General features: G+C 32.2%; 1 protein-coding gene across 14 annotated transcripts in view; it reads left to right on the top strand.

The window, feature by feature from the left end:
• Positions 1–17,522, top strand: part of LOC115879891 (oocyte zinc finger protein XlCOF6-like) — a 596,405-nt gene that overhangs the window by 237,648 nt on the left and 341,235 nt on the right. The window contains exon 5 of one of the 14 annotated variants that reach the window (XM_030896918.1): positions 7,907–12,335. The exons of the other annotated variants lie outside the window; for them this stretch is intronic. Within the exon in view, the coding sequence (XP_030752778.1) occupies positions 7,907–11,930 (4,024 nt within the window). The 3' untranslated portion in view covers positions 11,931–12,335. Of the gene's footprint in view, positions 1–7,906; positions 12,336–17,522 lie in introns of those variants that run through there. 14 annotated transcript variants of the gene reach the window in all.

Genomic DNA, 17,522 nt, shown 5'->3' with positions numbered 1-17,522 from the left:
CTAGAGTTTCCCATTTAAAAGATTTGATGAGATCTTTGGTCCGATTAGCCACATGTGGACGGGCATTGTCATGCAGCAAAACAATACCCTTACTCAACTTGCCACGTCTTTTGTTTTGGACTGCACGGCGCAGATTGTTCAATGTCTCACAATAAGATGCTGCATTGATTGTCTCATTACGAGGCAGAAACTCCACTAGTAATACTCCTTTTCTGTCCCAAAAAACTGTGCACATGATTTTCCGGGCAGACATTGTTTGCTTAAACTTCACTGTTTTGGGTGATGATGAATGTCGCCATTCCATGGACTGTTGTTTCGATTCTGGTGTGACGTAGGCCACCCATGTTTCGTCACCAGTAACAATTTTGTCTAAAAAATCTTCACCTTCATTGTGGTACTGCTCAAGGAAGTCAATGCACTGCCTAAACGTTGGGTTTTGTGCAAATCCATCAACATTTTCGGAACCCAACGTGAACACAATTTCCGGTAATTCAAGTTCTCGGTCACAATGCGATACAAAACACTACGAGAACATTGAGGAAAGTAGTCGCACAATGATGAAATTGTAAAGCGTCTGTTTTCTTTCACCTCTTTGTCCACTTTCTGCACCGAATCTTCATTAACGACCGAAGGACGCCCACTCCGTTCTTCATCATGCACATTTGTGCGGCCATCTTTAAATGCTCTCACCCTTTTCCTTACCATTCCATCACTCATAATGGTTTGTCCGTAAACTTCACAGATCTCACGATGAATATCGATCGGTTTTACGCCTTTAGCACTAAGAAATCGTATGACAGCCCGTACTTCACAATCGGCGGGGCTCACGATTGTCGGAGGCATCTTAAACACTCAATAAACAACGTATACAATGAAGAATCAGACTGTACTGGCGTCTGTGCGTAGACAAGAGATGTAGGTAACCAGCGCGCATGCGCGGAACGCCGACCGTAGCGCTGCGGCGGCGGAATCGCAAAACGGTACTTACTTAAAAAAACATGCCTCGTAATAATTAGACTGAAATCATAAATTTGAAATCTTTTTGTGTCAAAAGTTCAAAAGAAATTGTTTAATCATCATTTTTTCGCAGAAAAACTTATGATTAATTTAAAAAAATAAAAAATTATTTCAGTCAAATAACTATGCTCAACTTGTGCTTATTTTTTGTCAATAATGACATGTATTGACTATTTCCATTCTAAATATCTTGAGGACGGTTGCTCGTAGCGATTTTTGCCAAGAGACATTTTTTACATAAAAAGTCATGGAAATGTATATTTTTTTAGTCAGTGGTTTTATACAGGTACGGTCGAAAAGTTATTACTCTTCAAAACAGTTAAAACACATGTAGGTGGCGCCCCCTACAAATAGGAGTAATTTTGACATCAAAATCAAATTTCTCGTGTCACAATACTTCTAGATACCAATTTTCATCCAAATATTGACGTTACTTCAGAAATTATTTGGAAAAAATCGAAATAAAAATGAAACTTCTACACCCTGTATCTCCGAAACTAAGCATTTTAGGACATACATTTATACGAACTTTTTTACTTATTTTTATCTGCAGAATATGCTGTCGAAGTTTCCGGAATACAATTCGAACCACCCTGTATATAAAGGAAATATATATTATATTTCAGAAATCTGCCTAAGGCTTAGCCCGATCCTGTCGTGTTAAGCCACACCCAAAATTCCATACACACGTGCTTTGATTAAGGTTTGCAGAGCTTCAGCATTTGCCATAAAATAGCTAGCAATTTGTTACAAAACCATATAAATTATATATCACTGTAATCACAAAATTTCAATCTATTTTCGTATTGTCACGGAATTTTAAATTATGTCTTTATTTTAGAGAAAATTTAGTCCAAACATAAGGAATATTTTGTTGATGTTTGACCATCAAAATCTTAAAAATAAAGAAGTTGTCTAAGAATGTGCTGCAAAACGGATATAGTATAATCCTTTATCTTTGATTTCCTTCTTCATTTGTGTAAAAATACCTAGCCAGTTTTACATAAAACGTTAAATGCTGAACGCTTATTTTGTTACTTTTGGGACTAGTGAAATGGACTCTTAAGTTATTTTGCCGACTTAACTCGCAGGGCCGGACTTAAGTGTGCGAACACAGTGCAAGCAGGTTTGCCGCTTACTGGTAGTCAGCACCAATCTGGGCACCTATTCTTGACATCGTTCGCAACTTTGCGTATACGCATCACGTGTATTGTTATAAACAGGGTATCCCACAAATAAGTGCAAGTATTTTAAAGGGTGGTAGATCTCGATAAAAGAAACATATTTTCTCTTTATCGTTTTTCAAATAAGTCCAAAATAATGGAGTTATTTTACTTTGAAAATTTCCAAAAAAAAATATTTTTTGCTAAAATTTTGAGAACCTTCTTCTTCATGTGCCTTCTCCTCATCGGAGGTTGGCGACCATCAATTGGAATTCCTCCCTGTCTTGAGCCAAACGGATAATAGCACTGGCCTCTCCTATATTAAACCACTGGCGCAAATTCTGCAACCAGGAAAACCGTTTACGCCCGATGCCTCGTCACGATCAGCTGTAGGAAACTATATTTGTTATTTCGAAAAATATGACCAAAATATGCTGCTTTCCGTCGTTTTATTGTAGACAATAGTTCTTAGTCCTTACACATTCTTTCCAATACTTCGAGATTTGTTTGAGAACCACTGGATCTTTTCTGGATTTTCTTTCTTGTAAATTTAATCTACTACCTATGTTGCCATATTATCAAGAAACTATTTTTTTTAAATAAAAACTAAAAAAAATTGCAAAAAAATTCCAAAAATATTTTCAAAAAATTCCGAATTTGTAAAAAAAATTATTTAGAAAAAAACCTCATAGGCGTGTTTCTGGGGTTGAACTATACTACCAGTTAAGTTAAAATACTTGCACTTATTTCTGGGACACCCTGTATATGGTTACATAGTAGCGCCGCGCCGCGCCGCCTCGCGCTTATAACCTTGAAAAATTAAAGCGTGTTATCAAATCGGCTAGTTCACAGTGAAAGCAGGCAGGCACCGTCAACCAGCGTTCATCGGCGTTCTCGCTTTTACCGGAACGAAAATTTATTTATTTCTGCTTTTGCACGCGCCGACGGCGCACAGGGGGTATTAAGAACTAAAAGTTGGCCAAAATTATGTTTTATGATTTTTTTGCTTTTTTGCTAGTAATATTAATTATTAATTAGAGGAGAGGTTGCTAATATGGAACCCCATTTTGTTTTTCCTACACAATATTTTTTCCTCTACTCTGAAACCCTTTCCACCGATCAAATAGGGCCATTCTGTGCAAAACCAAGCAATTGGATGAGGATGCTAGAACAAGAAAGTAATTTGTATATTATAGACGATATTTGAGCGAGGATGGGTGTTAATAGGGTAAAGACTATTTCCTTTAAGAATCTATTTAAATCAATGTTTTTTTTGGCAGTGGCAAATATTGGCAAGATTTTTGTGCATATTCCAATGCTGGAGACTTTAAGCATTGAACGGATACTAATTTCCATGCGGAATATTGCCGAATAGTCTTACACCTTATAAAAATGCCACTGATTTTTTAAATATAAAACATTATAAAAAAAATAGAATAGAAGGAAACGTTTCAAAATAAAAATATGGCATAAAACAGAATAGAGCAAACAAACAAAGCTGGCTCTGTATCCATCATGACAGTTATTATGAACAATTTGCAGAAAAAGCACTACAAACAATTCCACTATTTTTATAATCTTAGAAATATTCAGAATACACTCAAGATAATTCATACTTTTAACTGAAATATATTATTTATTTGACAGTCAACTTACGACTTAAAAAAACTAATAACTAATAAACGTGCTTACATTTAGTATTTATAGATTTGTATTCAGTTAAGATAAAAAATGAAAATAAAAAAATATCACTTTTGGCCAGGTTTATAGACCAAATACACCTATGTGTGGCCCCGGCAAGGCGGGCGCGGCGTTTGAATATGGTTTGGTTAGGTTAGGTTAGTTAATCAAGTAAATTTCCTCTTAATTATCTACTTCCGAATCCTTCTCGCATCTCCGAAATAGCCATATACAATACACGTGATGCATATACGCAAAGTTACGCATCTGTGTATTGTTATATGGCTTTTTAGGAGATGCGAGATGCGAGCGATATTTGAAGATGCGAGTGGTCAAGAATAGGTCCCCAGAGACGGCGCTGGTTGCCGGAAAGCAGAAACCTGCCTCCACTATGTTCGTACCCTTACGAAGTTACCGCCCCAGGCCAAAAAAGAATTAACATTTTTAAGGGCCCCTTAACATTTTTTTTAATTAAAAAAATTACGGATATAAAAAACATTTATTTGAGTACAGGACCAACAACAGAATAGACCGACAGAACAGATCAACACAGAACATAAAATAAATATTAAAATATTCATATTAAATGACAACAAACGAACAACAAAGCTATAAGGTTTGCTTATATGCCTATAAAGGTTTCCTACGTACTTTTTTGTTCGCAAAGTTATCAATTACTTCATCGTAATTGATAGTTTTTAAAAGGTCGGACTCATTATGTAAAACTGCCGAATGATTTAGATGTTCTGTAACAGTTAGTAATAAAAGTACATGTGAAGATTCTTAATGCTATGAAAGTATTTGGAAACAGGTCTTGAGCGTTTTTTTCATAAATTACTTTAAAAAGCTCTCTAGCAGATGGTTTTGCTGACTTAATGCATTTTATAAATTCACGAAAATGTATTAATTCATTAGGCATTGACTCATCTAAATCATTTGGATAACAGGTTATTAAATGTCTGGACTTATCGGTAATGTCGTCAATACTTAAAGTAGATAAATCACTAAAGAAACCAAATTTGGTTGAAAGGTCATTGTAGGCACTTTTCCTATAGGAAATTTCAAGGATTAATTTATCAATAATAACATTAAATACATTTATCATTTATCCTAAAATCGTCCCTAGTGTTAAATAGAGTTTCATTATCACTGGTTTCATCAAATTGTCGTTTCCGTTTCACTTTTCTCTTTTTATCTGCCGCATGTTCTTTCTCACCGATCAATTCTATGGCCCTTCTTTCATATTCCTCAAATGATTTCGTATTATCTAGATTTCTAATTTCAGAAAAATATTTTTCCAAGCTATATAAATCTGCATCAAGTTGTAGATCAATATCCACCATTTGAAGCTTTTTATTGACCGCATCTAATCTATTTAAAACGTCTGTCCAAAATACCGCCATAAAACCCATTTCTAGGCTTTTGAATTGTTTAAGGAGACTAGAAGCATCTAATCGGGTTTTAGAATTTTCGGTATCATCTTCAGAAATTAACTCCAACGCGGATTTTATTTCATTGGAAGACAAAGAGAGTGATTGGCAAGCTTCATTTCGTGCAGACCAACGTGTTTTCGATAAATTTTTTAATGTTTTTGAATTTATTTTTTTATATTCGAGGTATTTATTTATTTATTAACTAGATGCATGGCACAATGCAGTAAAAAATAACCCAAACGAATTATATACAGGGTGAGTTTCCTACGATGTTCTCTATGGGCATCTCGGAAACTACTGGAGATAGAGAGTCGGTTAAATGAGGAAATAATTGCAGTTTTGTGGGTCATAAATATGCGCCTTTCAGATTTTTGAAAAAGTTCACGGCTTACTAGATATTTCGAAAAAAACAAATTTTGGCTATTTTAAAAATTGTCCCTAATTCCATTACAATCTATTTTAGACAAAAAGTGTTCAGATAAAAGTTGTAGATAATCACAATCCTAATGAGTTTGTGTTCTCCGATTTTTCATAAAACCTGTCATTTTTGACATATGACACAAACATATGTTTTTTTAAATGGAAACCATAGTTGGCTATGACTTCATAAAAAGCGCCATTTTTTAAGCTTTTCAGCAATATGAGCTATAATATGTTTCTTTCACAAAATTACTGAGTTATAGCCAATTCTTATCTTTCTTGACTAATTTCACTTAGTTATCCATGGAAACAAGTTCAATCGTCGTTGCTCTCAGAAATGTGAAATTGTCACATCCAATCTTTGTAAATTAACATAAACAAAAATTGTAAATAAGAGTTTTTTAAATGAAGAACAGCGTGTAGAATTATTGGTTCAACTTTTCTTGGCCATACAGTTTCGAGGATACGTTGACCGGTGAACGTTACGTTTTTTAGAAAACGGTTTTGAAAGACATGTTAGAAAAGTTAAATTTAGATACTCGCGCATTAATACAGTGGTTCCAACATGACTTATGTTGGAACTCTCTTACATGACTTCATTATGACGCACCAACACCCCCCCACAATGAAAGAAATGTTATTTAAAAAATAATTTATATCATAATTATGTACACTCAGGGAGGTGGACCAATTGCATGGGTCTCCTCGGTCACCTGACCTATCCATTTTAGATTTTTTTTATGCGGTATGGTTAACAACAAGGTTTACAAAAAAACTTATGAATTAAGAGAGGCACTCGAAGAGGCGGAACAGGAGAAGTTTAATTAAGTCGACCGGTCGTTCTGTGACAATAGCTAGAAATTCAGTTTTAAAAAGATGCATTTATGTTCTTAAAATAATTGCGGATTTTTTGAACATTTTCTAAAATAACTTAAAGTGTACGTAGTGATATTATCTTTTTGAGTTTTAGTTTGTGTAATCTAAATTGTAAAGAGCCGTTTAATAACATATTTTGTCTTTTTATAAGTTATAAATCACAACAAAATTTGAACACCATTGAAAACCGTTCTCTAAAAAACGTAAGTAACTTTCACCGGTCAACGTATCCTGTATGGCCAAGAAAAGTTGAACCAATAATCCTACACGCTTTTCTTCAATTGAAAAAATTTTATTTACAATTTTTATTTATTTTAATTTACAAAGATTGGATGTGACACAATTTCACATTTCTGAGAGCAACGACGATTGAACTTGTTTCCGTGGCTAACTAAGTGAAATTAGTCAAGAAAGATAAGAATTGGGTATAACTCAGTAATTTTGTGAACGAAACATATTATAGCTTATATTGCTGAATATCTTAAAAAATGGCGCTTTTTATGAAGTCATAGCCAACTATGGTTTCCATTTAAAAAACATATGTTTGTGTCATATGACAAAAATGACAGGTTTTATGAAAAATCGGAGAACACAAACTCATTAGGAATGTGATTATCTACAACTTTTATCTGAACACTTTTTGTCTAAAATAGATTGTAATGGAATTAGGGACAATTTTTAAAATAGCCAAAATTTGTTTTTTTCGAAATATCTAGTAAGCCATGAACTTTTTCAAAAATCTGAAAGGCGCATATTTATAACCCCACAAAACTGCAATTCTTTCCCCATTTAACCGACTCTCTATCTCCAGTAGTTTCCGAGATGCCCATAGAGAACATCATAGGAAACTCACCCTGTATTTAAACAATAATAATAATTAAGTAAATAAATATGTAATCGGCTAAGGCTATATTCGAAATATTTTATGAACAAATAAAAGTAAAAAAAAAGATAAATATTTTGGTATGCTCAAAATTTGCCGCCCCTAAAAATCTGCCGCCCCAGGCCCGGGCCTAGTTGGCCTAGGCCTAAGTCCGGCACTGTTAACTCGCAGATCATTGTGATTTAAACCAAAACTATAGACTAAAGTCATAGAAACGACATAAATTTAGTTTTTGAAACTGACGCGTTGCAGTTCTGCCCGGTAGCAACGAAATCGCGCAAATTATTATTTCATTGCTTTTTGTTACCATTTTTTACACTTTTGTACAATATATAGTTCTTGAAAACTCACTTTTGTCATTTTATTTATTTATTCTAGTTAGGTATTTTTTGTTTGAAATAAATTCCCTTAAATCTGATATTTATTATTTTTAGGAGTACAAAGGAAGATTCTTCAAATCCGTCAGTTAAGCTTCTTCAATCTTTATACTGTAACAAGTGCGGTGCTTCGTTCCAGAATCTTGAATTATTATACAGTCATATCATCAACCCCGGTAGCAGCGATCATACTTTTCGATGCGCTTCTTGCAACTGCAATGTTGGAAACACCATAATTAATCTTACGGACCACATTCGCAAACATTGCGACGAAGAAGTTGTTGCGGAAAAAGAAAGGACTATTGCAGAAAGTCAGTCCACCAAACCAAGATATTTTTGTGAGAAATGCGGAAAGGCATTTTTTGTTTTTCAAGATCTATTCAAGCACGCGTCAGTTCATGTCGATGATTTAATTTGTTGTACGCAATGTTCCGTTAAAAACTCTAGTTTAAGACAGATCATATTGCACTTTCGGCAGCATTGTGTCACGTATGACAATAAAACACCAAATAAATTACCGATTATTACAGATAAAACGAGCGAAGAAACTGTGGCAAATACAAACAAACCAAAAAGTAAAACTATTTTGCAGAATGATAGTAGTATTGAAAATTCTAACTCCGACAACATAATAAAAAGTAAACAAATTATATTTTGTGAGTTTTGTCGGCTTAATTTTTTCTGTTTTTTGCGTTATTTCAATCATAGATCTTTAGTCCACAGTCAAGACTTGATTTATTGCAAAAGTGATTGCGGGGAAAAGTTTACTGGCATGTTCTTTTGGCGGGAGCATTATAAATCTAGACACACATATAATGAATTGAGAAAAGACATAAAAAACTGTAAAATGAACAAAAATGATAGAATCACTATTTACTGCGAGGTATGTGGCGAAGGATTTGCAAACGCTTATAACAGACAACTTCACATAATTAGTTTACACGATAATAGGTATTTAATTTGCGCTGTCTGTCAACATCCATACTCTAACAACTATGCGTTTGCAGCTCATTTGTCAACCCGACATCGGATTTTTAATAAACAAACTTTTAAATGTTTTGAGTGTACTAAACCAATATATTTTTTGCATGTGTATCTATATCACGTTGGAACTCATAAGTATAATGCTGAAAGTAAACATTACCCTCGTTGTAGAATTTGTAAAGTAAAAATCCGTTCACAAATTGCACATGTAAGGCATATGAATAAACATATGTCATTCGCATATTTTTATTGTTTTTTCTGTAATAACAGTTATAAATTTAGTGAAGAACTTCAGCTGCATATGAAATCTAAACATGGGTCTTTATATTCTGATTATAACAGGTTTTTGTCAATTCCCTGCAACAAAAACCGATATGAGTGTCCAATATGTAAAGAAAGTATTCCAGAAATGTACATTTACCAACACTGGCGACTGGGGCATCCGGAGTCCGTTTCTAAAAAAAAAGCTATACTAGATGATTTTGCTAAAAGTAGTTTTTGCAAATCGTATAAGGAATTACAAAAAGTATCAGGTGCTATTGGCAGTCAACTCCTTACCGGAGCATATCTCATAAAAGAGACAAATTTAGAGGTTAGCCAAATATTGGGAACGACTTCTAATATTGGTGGTAGCGATACAAAAAGTGACAAATCTGATAACTCAACCATATTACCGGCTTCTGCCGATGAAGTTCACAAATCAGATGAAGATTCTACTGAAAGTAATTTAGATTCATCGGTTCCGTCTCTTACAGAAACCAAAACACTAAATAAAGAGTCCGTTTCTAGTGAAATCAAGGTAGATTCGAATTTGTCACTCAATTCTACTGATTCAAGTAAGCTTCAAGAAAATACAGACATATCCTCTTCTAAAGTTAACGAAGGCAATATGGCACTTAACCAAGGTATTTCAAATAATGAACATAATAAGCAGAAAACTACTTTAAACCTTGAAACTACTTCAAAATTGACTTTAAATAATCAGTCAAAAAATACCGATTCAAAAACTAGCTCAAATTTATCCATAAGTCAGACAAAAGAATGTTCTAGTAAATCAAATAGTAAAGAAACTGAAACTGAATCCTCAAATAATGAACATAATAAGCAGAAAACTAATTTAAACCTTGAAACTACTTCAAAATTGACTTTAAATAATCAGTCAAAAAATACCGATTCAAAAACTAAGGAGTTATCTATAAGTCAGACTAAAGAATACTCTAGTAACTCAAATAGTAAAGAAACTCAAGCTAAATCTAAGCCTACATTGAATGTTTTACCCTTAACCGATACTTCTAAATCAAGTTCGAAAGAGAATAAAACAAAGTCTTTGAAAAAGCAAGAATTATCCCAACCCTTAAGTGCAACTTTTAGTTCCGCAGCTTTACCACGAAATATACCTACTTTTCCTGTACCTGAGCCTCCTGCAAATACGTATTACTACCCATCCCAAGAAAATGTTAATTCTTATGGATATAATGCCACAAGCAATATACAGTATCAGAATTATTATCACCAATCTAGTTATGGTAACCAAAATGAGCTGTGGCAATCAACAATGGCTGCTCAACCTGTTTGGCAAGGAAGTATAATTGCTGAGACATATGTTCAGCAACCAACAGAGTATTTTCATCTGAATCAACAACCGATAATGCCTTCTCAGCCAGTAAATTTTTCTCAGCAGCCAATAATACCCCCCCAAAAAATTAATTACGAATGTAAAGGATGCAAAAAGGTATTTCCTAGTTTACCGCTATTAGAAATCCATTTCCTATTTTGTGGTGAAATGGAATTAGAAGTGCTAGAAGCTCCTAGAGACGACTGCCCCGCTTGTGGGTTTATATATTCTGATTTCTCCAACCTTAAATCTCATATTTTTAATACTCATAACGATTTCTTTAAAGAGTTTGACTTGATTTCGAAAATTTCTAATTATATATGTGTTACATGCGGATTCCTGTTTGATAGCATGCAAAACTTAGAAATACATAGACGGGAGCACAATGTCTCTCGAAGGACAGACAAAACATTTAGAGATAATATAACGATAAAGATAAAAAATAATTACCTGTCAAATACGGCTTCAAAATCTGAGACATCTAGTTCAATAAATAAGGAGGAAAAAGAAAGTCCTGCACAAGCCAAATATTCGGACAAACCCGTAGAACCTTCATATAGGTGTGATCAATGTGCAGCATTATTTAAGAGTTATAAAGACTATATCAAACATAAAATTAGCCATGATGATTCGGGCGAACAAGAAGAAAATGCGGAAAATGAAAGTCCTATGCATGTTCAATATTCAGACAAATCCACTGGACCTTCATATAGGTGTGATCAATGTGCAAAATTATTTAAGAGTTATAAAGAATATATCAAACATAAAATTAGCCATGATAATTCGGGCGAACAAGTAGAAAATGAGGAAAAAGAAAGTCCTACGCATGTTCAATATTCAGACAGATCCATTGGACCTTCATATAGGTGTGATCAATGTTCAAAGTTATTTAAAAGTTATAAAGAATATATCAAACATAAAATTAGCCATGATGATTCGGGCGAACAAGTAGAAAATGAGGAAAAAGAAAGTCCTACGCATGTTCAATATTCAGCCAAATCCATTGGACCTTCATATAGGTGTGATCAGTGTTCAAAGTTATTTAAGAGTTATAAAGAATATATCAAACATAAAATTAGCCATGATGATTCGGGCGAACTAGAAGACAATGACGAAAAAGAAAGTCCTCTACAGGCCCAATATTTAGACAAATCCATTGAACCTTCATATAGGTGTGATCAATGTGCAATATTATTTAAGAGTTATAAAGAATATATCAAACACAAAATTAGCCATGATGATTTGAGCGATAAAGAAGAAAATTATCTGTCTAATTTGATAGACCCATCTTCGGTTAATTTAGACTTGCCGTCGTCAGCTAATTTAGGGTTTTTAAAAGAGGACGAATCAAAGAAGAGACGAAAACTGCATAATTCGGATTTAGAAAACATTAAGAAAAGAAAATTTTGCTGTCAAATTTGCGAGCAAGACTTTTGTAATCCATCAAGTCTTGGCGAGCATGATTGTCCCGGTCCGTTCTGATTCCTATTGTATGTTAAGCATTGTGTTGTAAATTGCGCGGAAATATATTTTTGGAAATATTTACCGAAACGAAATGTGGAAACATTGCAAAAACATGAATGGCTAAAAAAATAAGAAAAAAACTAAATAATTATTTAAAAATAACATAACTAAAAACAGAACGCTTATACATGAATACGAATAAAGATTTAAACATTAAAAAAATACAAATAGAAAGATCAATAACAAATGCAAATAAATCGGTGAATCGTCGAAGTCCAGTTACTCAGTTTGTGAAAATGCTATTTTTAATTTAATGCTGACTGGTTTACGCAATACCTACAGGGCGTTTGAAAAAACATTTATCATCTCTCGTGGGGATATTTTTCACTTAAAATAAGGTTTATTTTTCATATTAACATAGGTCCGATTCTGCTTTTTTTGTAGCTACAGGATGTTAAAATCTTACTAAGTTACTATAAGTGCTACATATTTTAATGCTAAAAAGTGTCGATAAATTCATCAGGGACGTGCATATGGGACGGGTTATCACTGGAATATGTTTCTACAAAAAGCATATACGCTACTGATTTTGTTAGCGAAATAGTGTAAAAGCAGTTTAATGCCCTTTAAAAGTCGTTTCTTGATATTTTGTCGATTTCGGACTCCTTAATGAGATAAATGCAATTTTATTAATTTGCCTACTTGATCCAAGTCTAATAACAATCTTTAAAAAAATTTAATATCATTAACTTGCGAAAGTTTTAAATAAGTACTCATTGATTCCTCATCAAAAAATATAGAAAAAGTTCCTATAAACATGGGTATAGTTTTAGAATTACAGGATGTTAAAACTTTTTAAAATTAGGTTTTTTGTAATTATCTTAAATACCAATATTTTTAATTTGAAATTGCTGTAGGTTGGACTAATAGTAATGATATTTAATAATAAATTAGGTAAAATATATGATTTATTAATTTTATTTTTAATTGTAATTAATAAAATTAAGTTTAACTCATCAAAGAGGCGCAATTCGACAAAATATCAAGAGATAACTTTTAATTAGCACTAAACGGCATTAAAATTTTGATACCAAAAGGGAAAAAAGTCAGTGGTGCACATATTCCAGTGATAACCCATGTGCACGTCCCTGAAAATTTCATTCGCATCACTAAAACTACTTGGAAGAAAATTATAATAAATCGAAATATTGTTAAGACCTTAACACCCTGTAGCTACGAAACAAAGCAGAATCAGACCCTATGTTGATATGAAAAAGAAATCCTATTTTTACTTGAGAAATCTGCCCACGAGAGATGGCACATGTTTTTTGAAACACCCTGTATATTTTGAATAAATTTGAGATATTTCTAATTTGCCAGACAAGTATGAGAATTTCCAATATTTCCTTTTCATTAAAATATTTCCAACGTATATATTTCCACTTCCAACAATAGTTGGACATATACCGGGTGGCAACGAAATTTTATCGACTATAATAGATACGATACCCTGTCGGCAAGCGAAATTTTGGGTCTCTCTTTACCTGTCTATGGCGATCTAGTAAGTCGGAGAGAGAAAAATGCGAAATTACATAACCACTTAATCTGATGCTAGATTTCATGCGCTTGGAAAAATAAAGGCTCTTTTTTTTTCTTTATTCAGTACATCTTATTGCACGGAGTATGGTTTCCGGACCGGGAACTGTTTTTTCGAAACCTATATTTTCGTAGTTAAACCCACTTGTACAAAGTGTCTCAAACAGGTGTAAGTATAGGCGGGGATGATTTTTTATCGAATACCCTGTATATACTGCATTTTCGGTTCCTTCTTGATCAGTTTTCGCAATCCTAAGTTATTAAAAATAAATAAAAATATTTAGCAGGATTAACAAAATAAAAATATAAAAAATTAAAAAAATGCCCTACTTAAATCAAAATTGCTAGGTTATGGAAATATACTAGGCAATCGAAATCTTCTAAATTAAATATCTCGGAAACTATGCATTTTTGAAACACACTTTAAATGGGGCGAATATAGGGCTCCACTAGCTCTATCCGTAGAAGTTTTAATGGTCCTTTAAGTACTTACCGTTTTTTTTTTCAAAATCTAACCTGAATTTTAAAAAAAATGGCTGCTGTTTTTGTCAGCGGGGTCAGAGTTCAAGGTGCTGCGGGTCAAATTACTTCTACAGATATACAAAGTTCACATACCAAAGGATTTGCTTTCTGCATTATTCGTCAGATTTTTTGCGTACCGGTTAGACTTATTAGACTTATCAGCCATCGGCCCACACACCCACGAATAGTACAGTGTAATAGACTCTTAATATGATTATAATGTGCTTTATTTTACACCTTGAATAGTACATTTCCAACCATTAATGTTATTTAAAAAAAGGTATCCATAGAAAAATAAGTTCATTTTAATACAAACAAAATACTTTGATGGTTTGGTAGTTATTAAAAAAATAATTGTAATGCATGGACACCTATTCCTATTACTAAGCTAGAGCGCATTTGAGGTTAAATTTAAATGAATGCTTTGTATAATAAAAACAATATTGAATTTAATTTTGGGATCCAAAAAACGGCCAAAGCCATTAGAAATGTTTATGAATGAAATTTTTTATGTAATAGTTTCTAGCCTCATTGATTGTCAAGTTGTTCTATGAAAATAGTGCAGTGGTTTCTTTTATTATTTTTTCTTTGTTTTTTTTTCTATCTTATGTTTTAAATCGGTATGTTATTTTTCCATATGTATATGTTCTTTGAAATAAAATATAATTTTTATAAAATATGTTTTTATTATAAACCTTACGATTTTTTTGTGGTGACGGTTTTTGTCAACCTAACCAAGACCATACATAAGAAAAAAATATTTTTTAAATATAATAAACAGAAAACTGTACTATTTAAAATCAATTTGAATCATAGGATATTAAAAAAATCTTAAAGGTTTCTCTTAAAACAAATATAAATTTGTGATTTCTAATTGACATAGATACAAAATGTAACACACATTTTCAAGGTGCTAGGCATAATATGCTAAATTTGAAAGAACTGATATACTGGGTGCGTCTAAAAAGTGGCTCACCCCTATAACTTTTTTATTTCTTCAAATAAAAAACCGTCATTTGGTATTTGGTATGTTAGTATAGGACATAAATTAGGATTAACTTCCTGTTTCACCGGAAATAACTACTTTTCTATAATATATTTATAATAATTATAAATCTTTTGACTTTTAAATGGCACACTTGGTATATTTCTACTTTATTAGATAGGAAATGACACTCTGAAAATGACATATCATATGTCAACTTTTGACATTTTCACATATGGTTTATTTGAAATTGTAACATGCGGTTAATCACGACAATTTGACTAGAAATGCCATGTGTGTGGTATGAAATTATTCGTAAAAAGATGATTTTTCCAAATATGCTAACGAGCCAACCTTTTTCCATTTGAAAAAATTGAGATATGATTAAAAATATTATTTTGGCATCTTTGATTCGGCCAGGACAAGACACGAAAAAGCATAAGACGATCAAATCTATTTTTCCAAGGCTCTTAATGTTTTTAACATAGCCATGGCACTCTAGAATAAAATTTAAAATACGATTTTTTATTAAGCGAGAATATCAAAAGTTGCCATACGATATGTCATTCTGTTCAGAATGTCATTTTCTATCGAATAAAGTAAAAAAAAATACCGAGTGTGCCATTTATAAATCAAAAGTTGTAGTCATTTTTGGTTTGGTTTATAAATGAATACATCAATCAATCCTAATTTATGTCATATACTAACATACCAAATCTCGTTTTTTTTTAATAAAAAATTATAGGGGTGAGCCACTTTTTTTTTGGTTTTCACATTGTTTCACATTTTTTTCACAACCACGCTAACCAACCCGCCCAACGCTCGATATGAAGAGGAGTTCGGCTCAAGTTGTCTTGCGATAGTGTACGCTCGTTACGAAAAGGCCACCCGGTATATCGAACGTCCGTTTATTTTCTGCTTTACACAACTTTGACTTTTAGGATAGTTATATCCTTTGATTAAACATACTAAAAGGTACAATCCTGGGTACAATATATATAATTGTTTTAAACAATATATATTTATATATTGTTTTATATATTGTTTTCGGTGCTTGTGCAATTTTTTTCTTAAATAATTTTCTATGGGCATCCTAATAATATGTATATCGATTTTCATTAAAAAAGGAGAACTTAAAAAAAACGACAGCTGTCAAATTTGACAGTTCAAATGTGAGACAAATAAAATGAAAACCGACTATGGGGTAGGGGGCATCCAATGTATCGATTTTTATCAAAATCGGACAAATTTGAAATTTTTTTGACAGCTGTCAAGTTTGACAGCTCAAAATTTTTTTCCTTCATTTTAGCCCATAGCCATCATCGATTTTTGTCCAAATCGGACAACTTTCAAATTTTTTTGACAGCTGTCAAATTTGACAGCTCGAAATGTATTTCTTTCATTTTCGCCCATGGCCGTCCTATATATCAATTTTTATCAAAATCGGACAACTTTGAAATTTTTTTGACAGCTGTCAAATTTGACAGCTCAAAATTTTTTTCTTTCATTTTAGCCCATGGCCATCCTATATATCAATTTTTATCAAAATCGGACAACTTTGAAATTTTTTTGACAGCTGTCAAATTTGACAGCTCAAAATTTTTTTCTTTCATTTTAGCCCATGGCCATCCTATATATCAATTTTTATGAAAATCGGTTGACTTTGAAATTTTGACATGTCATTAAACTGTCATTTTTTCAAGATGGCCGTCCATATATTTTTTTCATATGTATATACCCACAATATACCTATATATATACCGTATGATCGAATAAAAACGGCGTCCAGTTGGCTTGGAAATGACGATCGATGGCATTTCCTATATAAATTTACATATAAAATTACAGCGATCTTCATTTCATAGCCATCGCTGACGCCGTTTTTATTCGATCATACGGTGTATATATATATATATATATATATATATATATATATATATATATATATATATATATATATATATATATATATATATATATATATATATATATATATATATATATATATATATATATATATATATATATATATATATATATATATAATTATATATATATATATATATATATATATATATATATATATATATATATATATATATATATATATATATAATATATATATATATATATATATAGAAGTGGTTCTAATTTAGCTTACAAGATTTGCCCTGCAAAAACATACATACATACATAGATAGTTACATACAAAGCTTATAAAAATAGCATCCAATGAGGACACTAAATAAAAAAATGGTCACTTGGCATTAGCAAGCCTCCAAATAAGTGGTCTTTATCGTTTTGAAAAGCTCTAAAGTGTGAATACTTTTGAATTGAACATTAAATTTTGAATCGAAAATTAAACAGACTATATTTTGAATTATTTCCATAATTAGTTGTGTAACCAGCAGCCGCACATCCCGGAAAACCTTTTCCCATTCCAACAATAAAAATAAAATTGAAATAAAAGCACAAATACCTATGGTTAAATATAAGAAAAAATCGAA

This window comes from Sitophilus oryzae, unplaced genomic scaffold, assembly GCF_002938485.1.
Source record: "Sitophilus oryzae breed Bouriz unplaced genomic scaffold, Soryzae_2.0 scaffold_158_pilon_pilon, whole genome shotgun sequence".
Taxonomy (NCBI): domain Eukaryota; kingdom Metazoa; phylum Arthropoda; class Insecta; order Coleoptera; family Curculionidae; genus Sitophilus; species Sitophilus oryzae.
The sequence above is the reverse complement of the archived record's forward strand: the minus strand, read 5'-3'. Positions and strand labels throughout refer to the sequence as shown.